At 36.1% G+C, this 19946-nt stretch overlaps 2 protein-coding genes across 2 annotated transcripts in view; both read left to right on the forward strand.

Annotated features, from left to right (window-relative positions):
• The first annotated feature begins 151 nt into the window (after positions 1 to 151).
• Positions 152 to 7695, forward strand: serpinf2b (serpin peptidase inhibitor, clade F (alpha-2 antiplasmin, pigment epithelium derived factor), member 2b). Its single transcript, XM_077208296.1, has 10 exons — positions 152 to 383; positions 512 to 541; positions 1508 to 1579; positions 1671 to 1748; positions 1833 to 2121; positions 4467 to 4610; positions 5377 to 5565; positions 5740 to 5882; positions 5967 to 6171; positions 7166 to 7695. The coding sequence occupies exons 3-10, from the start codon at positions 1523 to 1525 to the stop codon at positions 7495 to 7497; spliced, it is 1437 nt and encodes a 478-aa protein (XP_077064411.1). The 5' UTR covers positions 152 to 383; positions 512 to 541; positions 1508 to 1522; the 3' UTR covers positions 7498 to 7695.
• Positions 7696 to 8598: 903 nt separating this feature from the next.
• Positions 8599 to 19946, forward strand: part of rpa1 (replication protein A1) — a 48901-nt gene continuing 37553 nt past the window's right edge. Inside the window, exons 1-5 of the mRNA XM_077208307.1 lie at positions 8599 to 8781; positions 9225 to 9272; positions 9861 to 9939; positions 11579 to 11687; positions 16328 to 16416. Of these exons, the coding sequence (XP_077064422.1) occupies positions 8749 to 8781; positions 9225 to 9272; positions 9861 to 9939; positions 11579 to 11687; positions 16328 to 16416 (358 nt within the window). The 5' untranslated portion in view covers positions 8599 to 8748. The remainder of the gene's footprint in view (positions 8782 to 9224; positions 9273 to 9860; positions 9940 to 11578; positions 11688 to 16327; positions 16417 to 19946) is intronic.

Below are 19946 nucleotides of genomic sequence, written 5' to 3' on the forward strand. Positions count from 1 at the left end.
GGTTATTCTGATAGGACAAAGTCCATTTGATTGTTTGCAACGCACTGCTTTTCAACTGCTCTCAATTTGGAGATCTTGGCAGATGCCACTGGTTTGTTTGTGTGGCATATAAGAAAGCAATATAAAAGCCCTCAATATCCAATAACAGTCTATATTAATATCAGCATTGGCAGAGCTGACTTGTCATCTCCTCCTCATTTATGTGCAGTTTTTCTTATGCTGCATATTTACTCAAACTCAGTGTCTGACATTCACTGTCAGCAGCTCAGCTAACTATACAGTACCAGTTTATACCCTACTCCATACTTTACAGATCCACAAATCTACACACTCCAGTTTGATGTTTGACCCCAATGTCTCTCAATATTTACATCTATGAAGAGGTAGGTACTAAGACTATATGAGGTAAAGATCAATGAAAGTTGAAATGTAACTATCTGCTCTGAGAGTGCCAACCCCCAAGCCAAGAATTTTCACATTGCCTATTTTGTGCGTTTCTTTCCTAAATCAGGGCTGGAACCCACAACTGGAGATTTGCGCGGTAAGCACACAGTTTTGTTTGTTGTCTTGTATACATTTTCTTTGTAAATAGTTGTTTGCAATGTATTATGAATATATTGTGTTGAAATATAGAAGTTGATTCCAGCTCTTTGGGTGAGTAAATATGTACATTTCATCTTTGAAGTATAATAAATTAATAATCATTTAATTCCCATAAGAATGTTTTGTTAAAAAGCGTTTTTGAAAATAGAAATTTTGTGTGCACAAGAAGAGTATCAGTAGTGAAATGCTGTAACATTTCCATATCTATATCTATATATATATATCTATATATATATATATATATATATATATAAAGGTGCTATATATGTGTGTGTATATTTATATATATATATATATATATATATATATATAAATATAAAGGTGCTATATATGTGTGTGTGTGTATATATATATATAGATAGATAGATAGATAGATAGATAGATAGATAGATAGATAGATAGATAGATAGATAGATATTTTCCCCCTGTGATCTCAATTTATTAACCTGTAGTTCTACACAATTTTAAAAGGCTTAACCCTGGAATTATGCAACAGCTGACAGACCTTTAGCCATGTTAAGCATTTATTGATTATTCGACAATCTGTGAATTTAAAAATAATCCACCTGAAATTTGGGATGTTAATCAGTTCACTTCTATATTTGTAATTTATTGCCAGATTTTAATGCCATGTTGCTGGATTACGGATTTCTGTGCAAGTGAGGGAGACCTACAGGAATTATTTTTAAAATATTTTCTGTCAATAAATTATACGTGTGAGGGTGCTTGTGTTAACATCTTAACAATAGATCCCAAAATTTTTATTTATGGATGTAATGTGTATTTTATCTATAATAATATGTAAAATGGAAGACTACATTTGAACAAATGACCAGTGACCAATGAAAAAATCAAGCAAATAATTCCAAATGCTTTATAAGTTGTTCTGTTCTTTGGTTTTTAGACAATCTTTTAGAACATGAACTTGTGTTTTCTGGCATTCCTCCTCCTCTGTTATGCCAAGCAAGGCTGGACGGTAAAGCACTCAACAGATCTTATATTGTTTTTTTTATTTTCAAATGATTTTATTCCATTGAAATGCCATGAATTGCTCTTTTTCACTGCAGGAAGATGTGATTGAAACAAAGGATGGAAGGGATCCTGTAATTCCTTTCATCCCACTGACGTCAAGTAAACCCATATCAGTAAGAACCCACAATGCTCAGTGCTCATCCTTAAGGGTATACACGTTTAGACATTTGACACTCCAATCGCATTGTCCCTCTCAGGATTTGAAGGGCACTCTTGACCCCACCATAACAGAAGCACACACGGGTACTCCAGATGGCCTGGAAGCAGATCCTTCGGCCACGGTTCCCTCTCCTGGGCAGAAAGAGGGCTCCTCTGAGGAGGACCGTGATGGGGAAATGTCTAGCCTACAGATGAAACAGACCATAGGCAATGGCATTATGAAGCTTGGCCTTTGGTTCCTGGAAAACTTGAAGCCTAGTCCTGAGCAGCCCAATCTCATCATTTCTCCTCTTAGCTTGTCCGTTGCACTCTCACAGCTAGCGCTGGGTAAGTTTGAAATTTACAATAAAAACAAGACTCATAGAATAACAAATGTTTGGTTTTTGTTCTGTTTTTGCATGCATTCAATGTTAGACATTTCAAGGGTTTTTTACAGTAACTTAAGTTCTACAGTACCATTACCATATTTCAGTTTTACAGTAACCACATGGTACTGTAATTGTGTACCAATTACAGTGTACCAATTACGTTTCACCAGTGCATTACTGTAAAAACCAAGCTAATCAGTGAGAGGAAAATTCCATATTAGTGTCAAATTATTTTTAACCTCCTTTTTTTATTATTATTTTTACGATAACTTAAGAGAATATATATTTGTAAACAGCTATACATTTGTCAATAGCATATTCAAACATTTCAGCTGAACTAAATTAGTGTACTGTAATTATTTTTATTTGTACTAAATATAAATTAGATTTCATAATTTCTATATAGAATTTATTTTATTTGTATCCTACATAAGTACTACTGACATACAAATCAATTAGACAAAATTATTACAAAATACCTTATTTTTATTATTTAAAACGTTTCATATATATCACGAAATAAACTGTAAAATGTAAAAGTCTGCCAATGCTGGAAATGATGTGTTCAATTTTTACACATTAATGGGTGAGTTTAGGGACAAAGTTTTATGTGTTAATTTTAACTCATTCATTGTGTTAAAGATTTTAACAAAGTAAAAATGTCAAAAAGGTTAGCACAAAGATGTGTAAACGTGTTAAATTAAATGCGTATCCACAAACACAAATGTACACAGTTCTTCAGAGGAGATCCTGGTTCCAACACTATTTGAGAGAGAGAGAGAGAGATAGAGATTGAGTGAGAGATAGAGATAGAGATTGAGTGAGTGAGAGAGAGAGAGAGAGAGAGAGAGAGAGAGAGAGAGAGAGAGAGAGAGAGAGAGAGAGAGAGAGAGAGAGAGAGAGAGAGAGTCAAATTATTTTGAACCTCCCTTTTAATTATAATTTTTACTATAACTTAAGAATATATATTTGGAAACAGCTTATTTGTCAATAGCATATTCAAACATTTCAGCTGAACTAAATTAAATTATGCCAGATTAAATTTTAATACTTACATATCCTAAATTCTGTCCAAAAAATGCTGAGAGCCATAGAGAGAAAGACTGAAATCGATGATTTACCTGTTTGAGACAAATACACAGTAAGACGCATGCAAGAAATCACTGAGTGATGATCGTTCTCCTTCCTACAGTATTTAACCCACCTGTGCGCTGATATTAGGACCTTCCTGGTCAGGTGGGAGTCTTCTGCCAAATAAAATATCAAAATAATGCAAATATATAAACTTAAGTTGTTTAGAATGCTAGATTTGGTATGAATGAATTAGTGAAAGTTTTACTGCAGTGATTACAGATACATTTAATCTGGTGAGACTGAACATAGAAAATGGTCCACCTTCTGATTGGTTCATTTGCTGTGTAATTAATATAATGTTAGACATGATGCAAAGGTCACTTATATGATATAAAGTTAGCCAATTTCATAGAGATTTTATAAGATATTGTATGCTACCTAGTGTGCACCAGTGGCTCTAAAACACTTATCGCATATTGCTAATCATTTCAGCAAACTTATGTCAAAATATATCAAAAATATGATTTCAAGTACAGCTTAGGCCTACCTCAGGAATCTTGCTAGAAGTCACTGGCGCGAATTGGCGCTTTGTAGTTGCCTTTAAACACATACAAAATTGCAGTAAATATTAAATTCCATTAAAAATATATATGTTATAGTTTGCAAACTAATGCTAAAACTAGAAAGGTGGCCACTAACCATAAAACTTGTAAGCTAATATGCAATGTTATTTTCTCATCAGTAGGCCAACATTAGCTACAACCAAAATAGAATTTCACATTATAATGTTAATGTAAACTAAGCGTTGCTTTTAACATAAATATTCAGATTTAAATATGTAAAAGCTGACTGATGAGAATATTGCTTCAGAATAAATTATATTTACAACACACACAAAAAAAAAATCAAATTTTTTTCTGAACAAGCTATTTTTTTACTTGGACAAGTGAATGACCGATTTACTTGTTCGAACGACAAGCACACGAAAAGCCTTAATGTTGATCCCTGAGTTATATTTTATATAGTAGGCTATTATGTTTATGTGCGGAGCCTGAGTATAGTTTTACACATCAGCCCAGTCTATTCTGTTTTTTTGCACATTAATCTGTCAATAAATGTGGCACACCCAGTTTTTCTTACGCACACCCAGAGACGCTTTTCTGGCTAAGCTAGTGGTGTAGCTACATATCAAAAACACTGAGACAATCTTGTTGTTTATTTGAATCTCAGGGGCAACAAATGAGACGGAAGAGCTTCTTCTACACCATCTGCATGCAGATGCACTGCCCTGCTACCACACTGCCCTCAGCAGCCTCCTGCGCAACTTCCGTGAAAGGAGCCTGTCATTCGCCAGCCGCATCTATCTGCAACCTGGTGAGAGACACACAAATGTAGCTTACACAAAACATACTCGTTGTCAGCAATTGGATGCTATACAGTGGCCCCCCAAAAAGTTTTTTTGTGTGTATATTTAGGTCACGTGTATATCTAACGCATTATGTGTATATGCATTAATGAAGATAATTTCCCCTGAAGTTCACACATGAACATATTTAATATGTACATTCAAGATATATTCATTTATTTTAAACTAGATTAAAAGGGTTGTAGACAAATTTGGATGTTGGCTTAAGAAAGCCAGAACATTTAAAGTAGTTTTAACAGCTTTATGTTTGAATGTTTTAAGTTTTAGTTTTGCACTTTTAAAAGCTAAATAGATAGATAGATAGATAGATAGATAGATAGATAGATAGATAGATAGATAGATAGATAGATAGATAGATAGATAGATAGATAGATAGATAGATAGATAGATAGATAGATAGATAGATAGATTTTTTTAAATGGTAAGGTATCCAAATATATTTTTACCTTTATTTGGTTAGTAATTTTAAAAAATAAATCATATTATCAACCATGGATATATGGAAAACTTGAAGCCTAGTCCTGAGCAGCTCAATGTCATAATTTCCCATCTTAGCTTGTCAAATCTTAGCAAATAGGTTATTTGTTTTTTTTCTTCATTTGTTTTAAATAGGATTGGGCATTTTTTGGGGGACTAAATCTTAGTTGATATTTCTGGAAAAATTAATTACTGTACTATGCAAAGATATGAATGGTTTTCTTTTTTCCCCCTCAGGATTTAAAGCAAAACAGGAGTTCATGGAAGATTCTCAGAAACTGTATGACTCAGAGCCGGCCACTTTGACTGATGTTAATGAGATCAATGAATGGGTTAAGAAAGCCACAAATGGGCACATCTCAGAGTTTCTGTCCAGTCTCCCTGCCAGCACTGTTATGATGCTGATCAATGCTATGCACTACAAAGGTCAGAACAAACACCTGTTACCAGCAAGTATTTTGCAATTTCCTTTTGTGCTTCAGTGAGTCACATCAGAGGTTTCGCATTACTCAGATCTGTTGCATTATCGTTCCCTTGTTATTTCACAAGTGTAAACCAAAAAACGACCATAGAATCCAAGTCTTATTTTTTCTCTGACAGGAGAGTGGCTCACCCGCTTTGACCCTCATTTCACCTCAACTGAGCTCTTCTACATAGATGAAAACCAGATTGTTAATGTGGACATGATGCTTGGGCCAAAGTACCCTCTCAGCGTTTTCACCCACCCTGAGCTGGATGCCCAGGTTACTGCCTTTAAGATGCTACTTCATAAAAAGTACTGATTAAATCTCTTTTCCTCACCTTTTCTTCTGCTTTTACCTCTACAGGTTGCTCGATTCCCCTTTAAAGGCGATAGGAGTCTACTAGTGGTAATGCCAACATCTGAACATGTGAATGTGTCAGCCATCGCAGCTAAGCTCAATATCTCAGATCTGTATATTCGATTACCACGAGAAAGAAACATGCAAGTCAAACTCCCAAAATTCAAACTTGATTTCAGCCAGGACCTTCAAGAGGCCATGACAAGCATGGGTAAGATGTCTTGAATCCAGTGCATGCACATTGTGACTCGTTAGTGGCAAATATAATTTAACCAGCTATGAGCATCTATAATATCTACTGTATTTTCAATTGCCCCATGATAATCCAAGGAGATCACTTTGGATTCACAGTCATTTTAATATTTATTCTATTTATGTATGCTAATGTAAGGGTGGCTTTCCTGCAGGGGTTCAGTCTGCAAGACTGCCGAATGACTAAAGAAATTTTATTAGCATGATGGTAGAAAACTGTACATTTCTTGTCTATTACCACCCACTGCTACTTATACCAACGACGGAAATAAGCACAGTTACAATAGCTTAATATGTGGGAGAGCGTTGCTATATAGAGTGACAATATTGTATTGCAATAGGTAGCACTTCAAAGTCAATACCAAATCAAAACTAGTTAGCACATTATTTGTAATTGAAAAGGTTTAATGACAAAATATTATGGTTGCACTTAAAATAGTTAATAATAGATGTATTAGATGATAATAACTTATATAAATAATTGTACCCAGCATATATGTAAAATGTTACCAGAGAGAGAGAGAGAGAGAGAGAGAGAGAGAGAGAGAGAGAGAGAGAGAGAGAGAGAGAGAGAGAGAGAAGGTAAAGAGAGAGAGCCCCAAGAAAGGGACACAGCGAATAAGAAGAAAGCCAGAGCATAAAATGAAAGAGCAACAGTTACAGTTTTCTTTTATCATTCCCTGAGTCCTTCCCATGTGACTTTAACACAAATGTGAGAAGTTCAAACTGACCAATCAGATAATTACAACTTCCACCATTGTACTAAAGGTGTGACAATTCATAGACCCCCTTGATCACTATCTGTGCCTTTGGGAACTCCAAATGATCCTTGTGGTAGAAAGAGGGGGTCGAAAACAGTAAATGAAATGTCTTGCAAAGCAAATGTTCATTTCAAATATCTTGTATTATTTTCAATCCTACACTAACACATATATAATTCTACTGTAATCCAGGTCTAGGAATGCTATTTAGTCACCCGAAGCTAGACCGCATCTCAGAGGGCCCCTTGTTTGTGTCCAGTGTGCAGCATATGTCCAGTATTGAGATAAACGAAGAAGGGGCAGAGGCAGCGGCAGCAACAAGTGTGGTCATCTCACGCTCCAACCCTTCATTTACTGTCAATCAGCCATTTTTCTTTGCCCTAATGGATGACTTGAGTCAAACACCATTTTTTCTGGGAGTTATTTCCAACCCAAACCCTGGAGCATCCACTGTGGTCACAAACCCTGGAAATTCAGATAAAACTAATGACAAGCCACTATCTTTTGAAGTTCATCCAAAGTAGTTTTTATACTTTTAGTATGACTGCATAGTTGGTTCCCACTGGGAGGCAAATTAAGGACATATTTTGTAAAAGTACATTGAGGTCAATAAGATAATTTGAAATTACTCCCCCTATGTGAATTAATGTTGTTCTAAATGTCCTTGCTAATCTTGTTAAAAATTCATGATTTTTTTTTAATTAAAGAAATTTGAACAGAAATTCCTAAGTGCCTCATGCGTGTATTTATTTAAAGGGTTAATAGTTCTAAATATCACCTTGTTTCAGGTACGATAACATAACAATCTGCAGTTCTACTAACAGAGAAATTACTTGTGCAGCATTTTATGCGATTTTACAAACATGTGCTTCAGATTATTTCTGTTTTTTATTAAATACTGTTAAAAATGTACTGCACACTATTCAATAATCAACAGTTTTTGATCAATTAAATTGGATTTGTCACATGAATGAACACAAAGTAGGTTTGTTGAGTTTCAGTTTTTCTTAGTATGCTGCAGGGGAAACAACTTTCTTTTAAATTCAAATGAAAAAAATATTTTATTATAATACATATGATTTATCACAGTTATCTGTTTTAAACACAACACATTGTGGACCGGACAGAAGAAAATTGTTATAGGCTATCATTATTTTGAAATAATTTAGAAACCTATTTTAACATAAAACCGGGGTGAATAAATTGTATGTATTATTTATTTTCAGAACGACATTTTGGAATGTAAAAAAAATGCAAATATTTAGTTTATTAAGAAAATACCATATATTGTAGGCCTACAAGGCTCTTATTTTTTAATTAAAGTATACATAATATTTTGATACAACAAAAAAAGGGAGCTAATGTCTGGCAGCTAATGTTGTCGATAATGTGACTGTGAATTGCTCTTGTGGGATTCAATACAACTGTTTGTTACAAAATTTGTTTTAAATAAAACAAACATTAGCCACATTTACTAGTTTACAACCTCACAACATATTTATTAAAAGTATTTTTCAGACTCGCAAAACTTACTGAATCAAACAGTGATTAAAACTAGCCCGCTTCAAGAAACATTTGGCTCGTCGTCTGTTATATTTATTTTTGATGTTCAGCGGAAGTAGATCGAAACGGGAAACGCGTCATCGCGAGTCGCACTTTCGCGCGTTTGGTGTGAGTTGGCGCGAGGATACAGGAAAGTGCTGAGGACCAGAGACGGTTGTGATCTTTTGTCAATACAACATTTAATCTTTCGTTTGCCATATTTTTGTGAAAACATGACTGTTAGACTGTCAGAAGGGGCAATTGAGGTAAGAATAAGACCGCAGCATTATTTCAACCGTTGCAGACCAAAGCTTGCTAAGTGAGTTAGCCAGCAAGATTTTCTGCGGTTTCGGACTGTGACAGTGAGATAAAATCCAACTTTTACCATTGCCTTTTGTTTATTGTACTTACCCTTTTCGATAATTACATGTGTGAACTGTATCAAAGTTAAAATCAAGGATGAAACGTGTCAACGCAATGCAGAGACGCAAGAGTTTTTATATGGTCCGCTCAATGCAATTACATTAGCGGATAACGTTACATGAGCAGAACATGTAAAAACAGTCTCAGTAAATGGTTCATCATGTGATCGGTTTTCTTTCCCGAGTTTTGAATGTGTGTGTGGAATAAGGCAGATATCTGAATTCACTAATATTGTTGATCTGTTTTATATGAGTGAAAGTGTTGAATTGTTTACTTCCCCCCCCAGTCCCTGACTAAAGGAGTTGAAGTCAGCAACCCTGTTCTTCAATGTGTGGTAACTGTCAGATTCATTGCACACTGTTTACAAGTTATTAAAGTTATTTTGTTACATCACCTTATATTCTAGCGATGTTGATGTGTAGACCAATATAGTAGACGATGACATCACATTCTGTGATTTCTGAGGGGAATAAAATGTTAATGTATAAATTTAAGTAAATTAATCCATAAAATGATGTATTTTAATAAGGTCTCATTTTTTAACATTAGTTAATGCATGTAACAATGAGCAATATATTCTAACAGCATTATTTAACGTTTTTCATTTTAGTTAGGCTAATAAAATTTTTTTATTTTCATTGCATTAACAAATGTTAACAGACACAACATTTAATCTTAAAAATCTTTTGGTAAATGCTGAGATTAACATCAAGATTAATAAATGCTGTAGTTTTAGTTCATGTTATCAAGTTAAACCTTAAAAAGTCTTAACTTTTTATTATCAGTGTTTTTAGTAATTTAATGTTTTTATTAGCTTCTGAAAGTTTAGTTTACGCTTGTGTTTCTTTAATACACCAGACCATTTATTTCCATTCTAGTTATATTTAGTGTTATACTGTAAAATGTTGAATATTCTCTCCAGAACATCCGCAAGATTGATGGGGGAAATGGCCTATCTCGTTTCCGTCTCATGATGAGTGATGGGCTGCACACTATGTCCTGTAAGTTTGATCAAGTTTCAGATGCCTTTGTGTATTTCATTTCGTGTCTGTCCCTTAAATACATTGTAATTTTCATGTACGGGAGGATGTTTTTTTGGATGTTGTTTTGAATTGGCTGTTTGCTTATTGATCATCAGCACCAAAGCCATATGTTTATCTAATACTTTTGTTGCATAAGCATTACAATTTTCATGTCCAGTGCTTATGTGTTCGAAAGTTGAATGGTCTATAGGGCTGGGCGATATGGCCTAAAAAAAAATCCCAGATTTTTCCACAAAAAATCCGATTTACGATTTAAATTGATTTTTTTCTCTCCCTACTTAAAATCAATCTGCAGATGACAAAGAAATTGTTCAAAACAATTTTTAACTTTATTTTGTTTTAATATTCTCTTCTGGGATTTGATCTCGATTAAAGTGCAATCAGAAACAACAAGCCAAAAAGACAAGAGGACAGGCCCTGTCTTTGAAAACAATGAAAATGTAACATAAAATAAAATGGGGGGATTGAGATTGGGGGGGATGTGTAAAAAAACAAAAAACTTGCATCACAATAAGTGTATTGTGATTGTCAAATTATTTGGTAACTAAACATAATTTTATTAAGTTTACTGGTATGATACTGTTTTTATTATTGCTTAACACAAATTTCATAATTTCAATTAAATTCTTGTGATTTGATTCTGATCTTGATTCAATATAAATTCCTTTGGATAGATAGGTATTGTAGATACGTTAATGTGTTAATTGTTCTCCCCAAAAAAAACACAAAAAAAATCAACTAATGCTGTAAACATACAGAGAGCCCTGTCAGCTGGTATTATTAAAGGTTAAAACTAACTCAAATTAAATATAATGCGTTTTTTATTTTATAATGCGTCTAACTAACATGCTTGCTATGGGTCATTAAAGGGCATCCTGAGGTAAATGTAACGTTACGTGACATATGTTGTTCTCCAGCTGTTTTATGGACATCTTTCCGCGGTTGAAAAACTCTAATCGATCGATTTTATTACATCTCGGTAAGTTGGTAGTAAAGAGTAACAGATGATCGCTTCACATGCCGCTTGAACTGAGATCTGCCAGCGTTCTTTCACGTCACATTTACAAGCGCCAAAATGGTGTTTATTGTTTGAATTTTGTAATAAAATTGACAGAATCTGAGAGCTGAGAATCTGTTTCATATCGATAGTAACCTGCTCTGTCTTGTCTGTCGGTGTCAGTGTCCTCTTTGCTTTGCGATTTTTCTCTGCGTGAGAAAATGGATGTGTGGCGTTATGTGTGTAAATGTTTTCGGCAGGTGTGCTTCTGCTGCCGCGGTCTTGCTCATTTGCCATGTTGTTTGTGTATCTGTATCTCTATCATGGCAAGCGCTGAGCCCGGTCGGAACTACGGGAGCCCAGATGGGAGCGTCGGCGGTTGTTAAAGAGAAAACCGATTTTCATTAAAAAAAATCGGCGTAAACTACACATTCGAGTTAATCGATAAAATTGATTTATCGCCCAGCCCTAATGGTCTATTTGAGATAATTTTGCTCATGTCATTGGGATGTAAACCCCAGGTTTTCTAAAACATGCAAATATGAGAAAGAGAGTCCTAAACCATGTATTTTTTTAATATTGTTTGTCCCTTGCATGCAGCATTCATGCTCTCCACACAGCTCAATCCCATGGCTGAGCAAAACCAGTTGGCCTCTAACTGTGTGTGTATGCTGAAAAGGAGCGTCACTAATGTTCTCAAGGATGGACGGTAAGCATTCGTCTCCAGGTCTTGATCAGATTTTTTTGTTTTTGTTTCTTACAGTTGTTATTATTAGCAAATTTCTCTGGCCCTGCTTTGTTTAAACTAGGGATGTGCATCTCCATAACTGAAGCCGATGGGATGTGCATCTCCATAACTGAAGCCGATGTGATTCGCATCTCGATGCATAGCCTACGATACGTTACAGATACATATAAGCAGCTACCGATGCAATGAAATGCGATTCACTACTATTTAGGGGTGTGCCATATCATACCGTCCACGATAATACCGGTATACATTTTTACATGATAAAAAAGTGTCATATCGCGATATCAATGATATAGCGACGCAATGACGTATGGCGCATTTACGTTCCCTAGCACACACAACAACAACACCTGTCTGAGCGCGAGAGCAGCCTGTCAGCCTCCGATGACGATTTAGCAATTTCACAAACAGCTTGAGTGTCCAGCGGGGCTGCTGACGCGCGTCTTCTCTCGCGCGCGTTTAGGAGTCGGGACATGACTGAACAGTCTCTTGCACAATCGGGCCATCAGTGCATCGTAACTAAAGTTTATAATTTTTAAGTCTTCTTAATTCTTATCAGTTTAAACATTCAAGCGGTTTTAAACTATCCAGTAAGCTACTCGCGCACTCTCTGAGTTGCACTGCGCGCATACATAGAGTAGGCTACAGCTCGCGAGAAACTAAATTTATTTTTCGCGGATTATATCGCTTTAATGGGGGGAAAAACGCAAAAATGTGTAAAACTTCCGGTCTTGGTAAGTATACTCATAAACACAGTCGGTTATGTATAAAACGCATGTGACAGTGTGACAGACAGTATAATGAAAACAGCAGTGGATCCGTGCACTAGCTGTAAAAGTGACAGCAGCCATAGGCTATGCGTCTGTCATTAATGTTGTCGTCAAAACAACAAAAGATAGCTTTAATTGTAATGAATGAGAATTATTAGCCTATGTATTTAATTTAATCAGGAAACAGAACTAAAAGACTATGTGTTATTTTACATTTGATTACTTTATTATGTTTCTGTAGTATTTCTGAATACTGGTGTTAGACCTACACACATTTAACATTTAATTCAAAGATTGAAATCAAGCTTCCTTGTGTTGTGTAAACTCTTAACAACAAAATTACCACATTGTAAAAACGCAATGAGTGAGCAATCATTTAGGCGAGATAAACACAATAAGAAAATTTTCAACAACAACAAAAAAAAAAGTCTATATCGTCAGAAATATCATTATCGCAATTATTCTTGAAATATCGTGATATAATTTTGTGGCTATATCGCCCACCCCTACTACTATTACGATGCGATCAGATTTCGATTCAGTGCGATGCTGTTCAATTTAATGCATACAATGCAATGGAGAAAAATATGATGCTATGCAATTCAATATGGTATAGGTAGTTAACTTTTATTTATTTTGTTCAGACATACAGCAAATCATAAAGTAGCTTAAGTGCCACTGACTTTTAACGCATGGCTCTTTCACAAATAAAAGATTTGGTTTTCACACAACCAAAAGATTAAATAAAAACAGACATTATTTTCTTGTCCTGTCTCCAGTTACACTTTTAAAAGCTCACACATTTAAAAGTGAAGAAATGTAAGGATGCTCAGGGATAAACAATGAATAAATGTTCCATAACTTGCCAGCTGGCTAGTGTGATTTCAGCAGGTAGGCTAACTCCGTAAGCAGAAAGCAGGTGCTGTTTTAACATGATAATAAATAAATAAATAAACTTGAATAACTGTAGGAAAAAAATACTGTATGAAATGTAAAAAAAAAAAAATATATATATATATATACAGGTCCTTCTCAAAAAATTAGCATATTGTGATAAAGTTCATTATTTTCCATAATGTAATGATAAAAATTAAACTTTCATATATTTTAGATTCATTGCACACCAACTGAAATATTTCAGGTCTTTTATTGTTTTAATACTGATGATTTTGGCATACAGCTCATGAAAACCCAAAATTCCTGTCTCAAAAAATTTGCATATTTCATCCGACCAATAAAAGAAGTGTTTTTAATACAAAAAAAAAAGTCAACCTTCAAATAATTATGTTCAGTTATGCACCCAATAGTCAATACTTGGTCGGGAATCCTTTTGCAGAAATGACTGCTTCAATGCGGCGTGGCATGGAGGCAATCAGCCTGTGGCACTGCTGAGGTGTTATGGAGGCCCAGGATGCTTCGATAGCGGCCTTAAGCTCATCCAGAGTGTTGGGTCTTGCGTCTCTCAACTTTCTCTTCACTATATCCCACAGATTCTCTATGGGGTTCAGGTCAGGAGAGTTGGCAGGCCAATTGAGCACAGTAATACCATGGTCAGTAAACCATTTACCAGTGGTTTTGGCACTGTGAGCAGGTGCCAGGTCGTGCTGAAAAATGAAATCTTCATCTCCATAAAGCTTTTCAGCAGATGGAAGCATGAAGTAATCCAAAATCTCCTGATAGCTAGCTGCATTGACCCTGCCCTTGATAAAACACAGTGGACCAACACCAGCAGTTGACATGGCACCCCAGACCATCACTGACTGTAGGTACTTGACACTGGACTTCAGGCATTTTGGCATTTCCTTCTCCCCAGTCTTCCTCCACACTCTGGCACCTTGATTTCCGAATGACATGCAAAACTGAGCAACAGTCCAGTGTTGCTTCTCTGTAGCCCAGGTCAGGCGCTTCTGCCGCTGTTTCTGGTTCAAAAGTGGCTTGACCTGGGGAATGCGGCACCTGTATCCCATTTCCTGCACACGCCTGTGCACGGTGGCTCTGGATGTTTCTACTCTAGACTCAGTCCACTGCTTCCGCAGGTCCCCCAAGGTCTGGAATCGGTCCTTCTCCACAATCTTCCTCAGGGTCCGGTCACCTCTTCTCATTGGGCAGCGTTTTTTTGCCACACTTTTTCCTTCCCACAGACTTCCCACTGAGGTGCCTTGATACAGCACTCTGGGAACAGCCTATTTGTTCAGAAATTTCTTTCTGTCTTACCCTCTTGCTTGAGGGTGTCAATGATGGCCTTCTGGACAGCAGTCAGGTCGCCAGTCTTACCCATGATTGCGGTTTTGAGTAATGAAACAGGCTGGGAGTTTTTAAAAGCCTCAAGAATCTTTTGTAGGTGTTTAGAGTTAATTAGTTGATTCAGATGATTAGGTTAATAGCTTGTTTAGAGACCCTTTTCATGATATGCTAATTTTTTGAGACAGGAATTTTGGGTTTTCATGAGCTGTATGCCAAAATCATCAGTATTAAAACAATAAAAGACCTGAAATATTTCAGTTGGTGTGCAATGAATCTAAAATATATGAAAGTTTAATTTTTATCATTACATTATGGAAAATAATGAACTTTATCACAATATGCTAATTTTTTGAGAAGGACCTGTATATATATATATATATATATGAAAAACATTTACATTGATTAATTTAGCAGACACTTTTATCCAAAGCGATTTACAAATGAGAACAATAGAGGCAGTGAAACAAACAGTAGGACAACAATATGCTCTGCTGTACTCAGGCTGTGTCGGCGCTTCAAGTGTGTTGTTAAATTAGCAGTAGGCCTACTGCCTGTATATTTTATAGTGGCGCGACATATTTTACAAATTGCAGTTTAAAAAAAAAAAAGTGTTTCCAAACACTGGATTTATAATTATTTGGTGGCTCCGCCATGTTGATCTGTTCTAGGTAGGTGACTCTCAGGACACGCCTCGGTCTCCGTAGTGTTGTGAAACGTCATATTCACATAGCAGCTGCAGCAGGGGTGTTGAAAGAACGTGCGTGAGCAACAGTTCAGAAAGGAGAAATCAATCTAACAGTTACATAATAAAATATTGTTCACTATAAATAGTAAAGTATAGCGCATCTACTAATAAAACTATATATGAATAAATCATTTTTTACTGATGCAGATATGTTAAAAACGATGCATCGTGATACAAATGCCAACTTGTATCCGATGCACATTATTTAAATCGATGCATCGCATTGTTAGCTTTTATGCCGATGCGCCAATGTGAATCTTACCATCCCTAGTTTATACTGCCATTTAAACGTTTGGGGGTAGTTAGATTTGTTTAATGTTTTTGTAAGAAGTCTCTTATGCTCACCAAGGCAGCATTCATTTGATCAAAAATACAGTAAACCTCTATTATGAAATGTAGTAATAACTGTTTACTATTTTAAAATATTTAAAAATGTAATTTATTCCTGATAGCAAAGCTGAATTTTCAGCATCATTACTCCAGTCTTCAGTATCACATGATCCATCAGAAATCATTCTAATATGATGAGTTGCTGCTCAAGAAACATTTCTTATTACTATCAATGTTATAAAACAGTTGAGCTGCATAATATTTTATTATGGAATAAAATGGAAATCTGGATGCATTTTTTTCAGGATATTTTGAAGAATAAAAAGAAACAATATTGATGTGAAATCGAAATCTTTTGTAACATTATGAACAACTTTGGGAAATTTAATGCATTTTTGCTGAATAAAAGTAAACATTTCTATCTCAAATTCTTACTAACCTCAAACATTTGAACAGTAGTTTATTTTCATTAATGCATATTATAGAGCTTTTGTGTTTGTTCTACACAGACGTGTGGTGGTTATACTGGACATGGAAGTACTCAAGTCTGCCGACCAGATGCCAGGAAAAATTGGAGACCCAACTCCTTATGTAGAGGGTGAGAGAGTACATTTGACACATGTCAAATTTAAATCCCGGAGTCTCCCGCGAATTGATAGGTGCTCCCTGATGCTCACAAAGTATGTACAAGATCCCAGAAATCGAATGAGGCGGAGAGACGCTGTTTCCACCTGGTATTAATGTGTGTTTTCAGTGATCTGATCACAGGTGGTCAGTCAAGAAGCATTACTGTTTACACCTGGTATTATCATTAGGGCTGTCGCGGTGAAGGAATTTCCCTTGCGGTAATTTTGAGTTGCTCAATAGCGCGATATGCGGTTTTACCGCCATTTATTTATTTATATTTATTTGTTGCTATATAAATACGTGTTATGATGTGGTCAGCATACACAAAAACAATGTAACCAATGTAACCGAAACTAAACAGCGTCACTTTTGGGCAAAGCTGAAGCAATGCTTCACTTAATAGAGACCAATGACATTGATTCAATGCGTGACTCGCTGCTTTCCCCCCACGGCTTCCTCGCGCTGTGTAATGCTGACCAGCGCTGACGCCATTCATGGTAAATACCCTTACACATATAGCCTACGACAAATATTTTGCTTTCCTTGGAAACGGCAACCTTTTCACGAATATACATGACTTGACTTCAAAGACAGACGCAGGTAATCACACGCGCTCAGTCGAACACATTCACTGTCTGTTTAGGCTTAAGTCCAAATCCACGAATCATCTGTACAAATCACCATGATAAACAGTCTTGTTATCATTATTAACTTATTTAACATTCAATACACATGGTACGAACCACGAAGGGTGGCCTTATGAAAAAAGAAAACGCGGTTCGCGGTTACTGCGGTTACTTGCATTCCTCTGCGGTTGGCCTGTCAGTAGCGCGGTACTGCAATATTGCGGTTATCGCGACAGCCCTAATTATCATGCATTTCATTTGCTTCTCTTTTGACTTGGGCTATACCGGTTAACTTGACAACTGCCCCACCATGGTGGTAGAGCGCCAAAATGTTTTTAATTTTTTTTGTAAATGCTCTTTTACTCTTTGTGAAATTAAATGTTACATCATAACCATGGAAACATCTGGATTTGTGCTGAGTGAAAGAGGTACATGAGCCCATAAATTTAAGACATTTGTTGGCTTTGTATTGTTTTGCAATCTGGTCACCTGATATGCCACAAATTTAACTATTTCATTAGTTAATCCACTGGACATGAAATCTCATTTCTTACTATATTCACATCCTTTAATGTAGAAAAAGGCTGTAGGACATACCTTTTTTCTTGGACGTAAAATCGATTTATTTTTGCACTGATTTTACAGTCTGTAGTGTGTCGTTTCACTGACAGAAGTGCTAAAATAAGCAAAGGTCATTTGTAATGAAATGAATATTTGAGAGACTTAATTTTGGTTTGTATATATCTCCCTGAAATTTTTGAAGGGTGGGATATCTGGTAAAGCAATTTCATGTTAGCATTGAGGTAGGGCTGCAACAACTAATCGATAAAATTGATAATAATCAATTATGAAAATCGCTGTCAACGAATGTCATTTTCGATTAGTTGGTCTGCTTACGTCACGGGGGCCGAATTTCGACTCCCTGCCAAATTATTACCCCTCTCGTTGAAATCAGTATCTGATTGCCTAATCCTAACCCCTCCCCCACACCTAATCCTAAACCTACCATACTAGGGGGTAATAATTTGGCGGGGGTCAGAATTCGGCACCACACCGGTGCTGTTTACACATGGCCACTTCATGCGTTTTCTCAGATCGGATAGTTATCTGATTTATCAAAACGAATCCATTTACACCTGGTCACATAAATGTGTTTTCGCTCTTCAATTCCCGCGCTATATGCAGATTTAATGGAGTTCACGTCACCGAAAGCAACAGATATGAGCTGCATTTTATTGATCATCTGCTAAAATCAAAATCAAAGACCGCAATAAGAGAGAGCGGCAACAGCACTGGTAAGATTATCTCTATTCTCTACTTTTAATGATGATGATTGTGCGTCAAGCGTCTGCGACTTTCACTTTGATTTGTGATATTTTGCTCGTTGGCTTGATGAATAGAGTTTCTCATCCGCGGTAATGCGTGTTGCAGTAGCGCCGTCATATCTGGCTTAGGGCTGGGCGATATATCGATATAAAAAAATATATCGATATATTTTTAAATGTGATATGGAATTAGACCATATCGCATATATCGATATAGTTCAAATTTGCGCTATGATCCTTGCTCCAAGCAAGCTGCTGACTGCTTTTGTAGAAATATATAGTATATTGTGCATTCTATCAGTAGCAGTTCTGGCGCCTCCGTCTCCACAACAGCATTAGTGTACAACGCGACAAATACTCACATCAAATATTAACACAGAGGAACAGGGACACATCAGCTCAGTGAGTTCACAAAAGTTCATTATTTGCATTTGCTTTAAAGCCTTGCCGGTTAAACATGTCATTCACTGCTGATGCGCTGTTCTAACATGCGCTTTACTGAGCGCGAACACCCACATGCACCCGTACATGCACTAAAAGCCTGTCTAACAAACAGCGCCTGGTTACTGGACTAAGTTATCTTTCGAGTCTTATTTTGCTAATACTCTCAAAAACACACAAGTTTACATAAGGAAAGTTGGTTATGTCTAAACTGAAAGCAAACCGAGAAAATTGAGAGAAATCTGCTTGCCAAATGCGTGTATAGACGCGTCGCGTACAGGTCTTAAAGAGACAGTAGCCCTAGTAGTAAACATGCAGCTGCTTGTCCTTAAAGGTATAGTTCGCCCAAAAATAAAAATTCTGTCATTATTTATTCACTGTAATGTTGTTCCAAACCTGTATTAATTTATTTCTTGTGCTGAACACAAAATAAGATATTTTGAAGAATGTGAGTCCCCATTGACTTCCATAGGGAAAATATACTATGGAAATCACTGGGGTACATCAACTGTTTGGTTACCCACATTCTTCCAATTAACTTCAACAGAACAAAGAAACTTATTCAGGTTTAAAACAACTTGAGAGAGTAAATGATGACAATTAAAATTTTTGGGAGAACTATCTATTTAATGTTAATAAAACAACAAAAATACAGAGGAAATCACTCACTGCTCTTGACTGAGAACTTTAGTAGTAGCTTTAATACGAATCAATGTATAATTTATACAGTGAAGACTATATTTGGCTTTGACTTTGACTGAACATTTGCTCTCACTTTGCGAAAAAAATATCGGGATATATATCGTATATCGATATTCAGCCAAAATATATCGGGATATGACTTTTGGTCCATATCGCCCAGCCCTAATCTGGCTATAACATAACACGCTCTCACAAGTTAATTTTTTTTAGCATTTTTGGGAGGAGTAAAATTTACATATGTGGTTTCAACAACCAGATGCATTTACACTTGTCTAGTTTCGTCTGGAACGTGTCTCAGATCTCCTCCTGAAGTGGTTTGAGCGATCGGGTTCAAATCCGTCTCGAATGCGGTTAGGAGAGCATTTATACCTGGTCTTTTCACAATCAGATAGCTATCCGATCTGAGA

The sequence above is a fragment of the Siphateles boraxobius genome, unplaced genomic scaffold (assembly GCF_051911475.1).
Source record: "Siphateles boraxobius isolate OS27281-9 unplaced genomic scaffold, OSU_SipBor_1 6, whole genome shotgun sequence".
Lineage (NCBI taxonomy): Eukaryota > Metazoa > Chordata > Actinopteri > Cypriniformes > Leuciscidae > Siphateles > Siphateles boraxobius.

Coding starts and splice junctions, on each gene's coding strand:
- serpinf2b (XM_077208296.1), top strand. CDS start 1,523: ATGAACTTGTGTTTTCTGGCATTCCTCCTCCTCTGTTATGCCAAGCAA. Junction 2,122..4,466: donor ACTCTCACAGCTAGCGCTGG/GTAAGTTTGAAA, acceptor TTTGAATCTCAG/GGGCAACAAATGAGACGGAA. Junction 5,883..5,966: donor ACCCTGAGCTGGATGCCCAG/GTTACTGCCTTT, acceptor TTACCTCTACAG/GTTGCTCGATTCCCCTTTAA.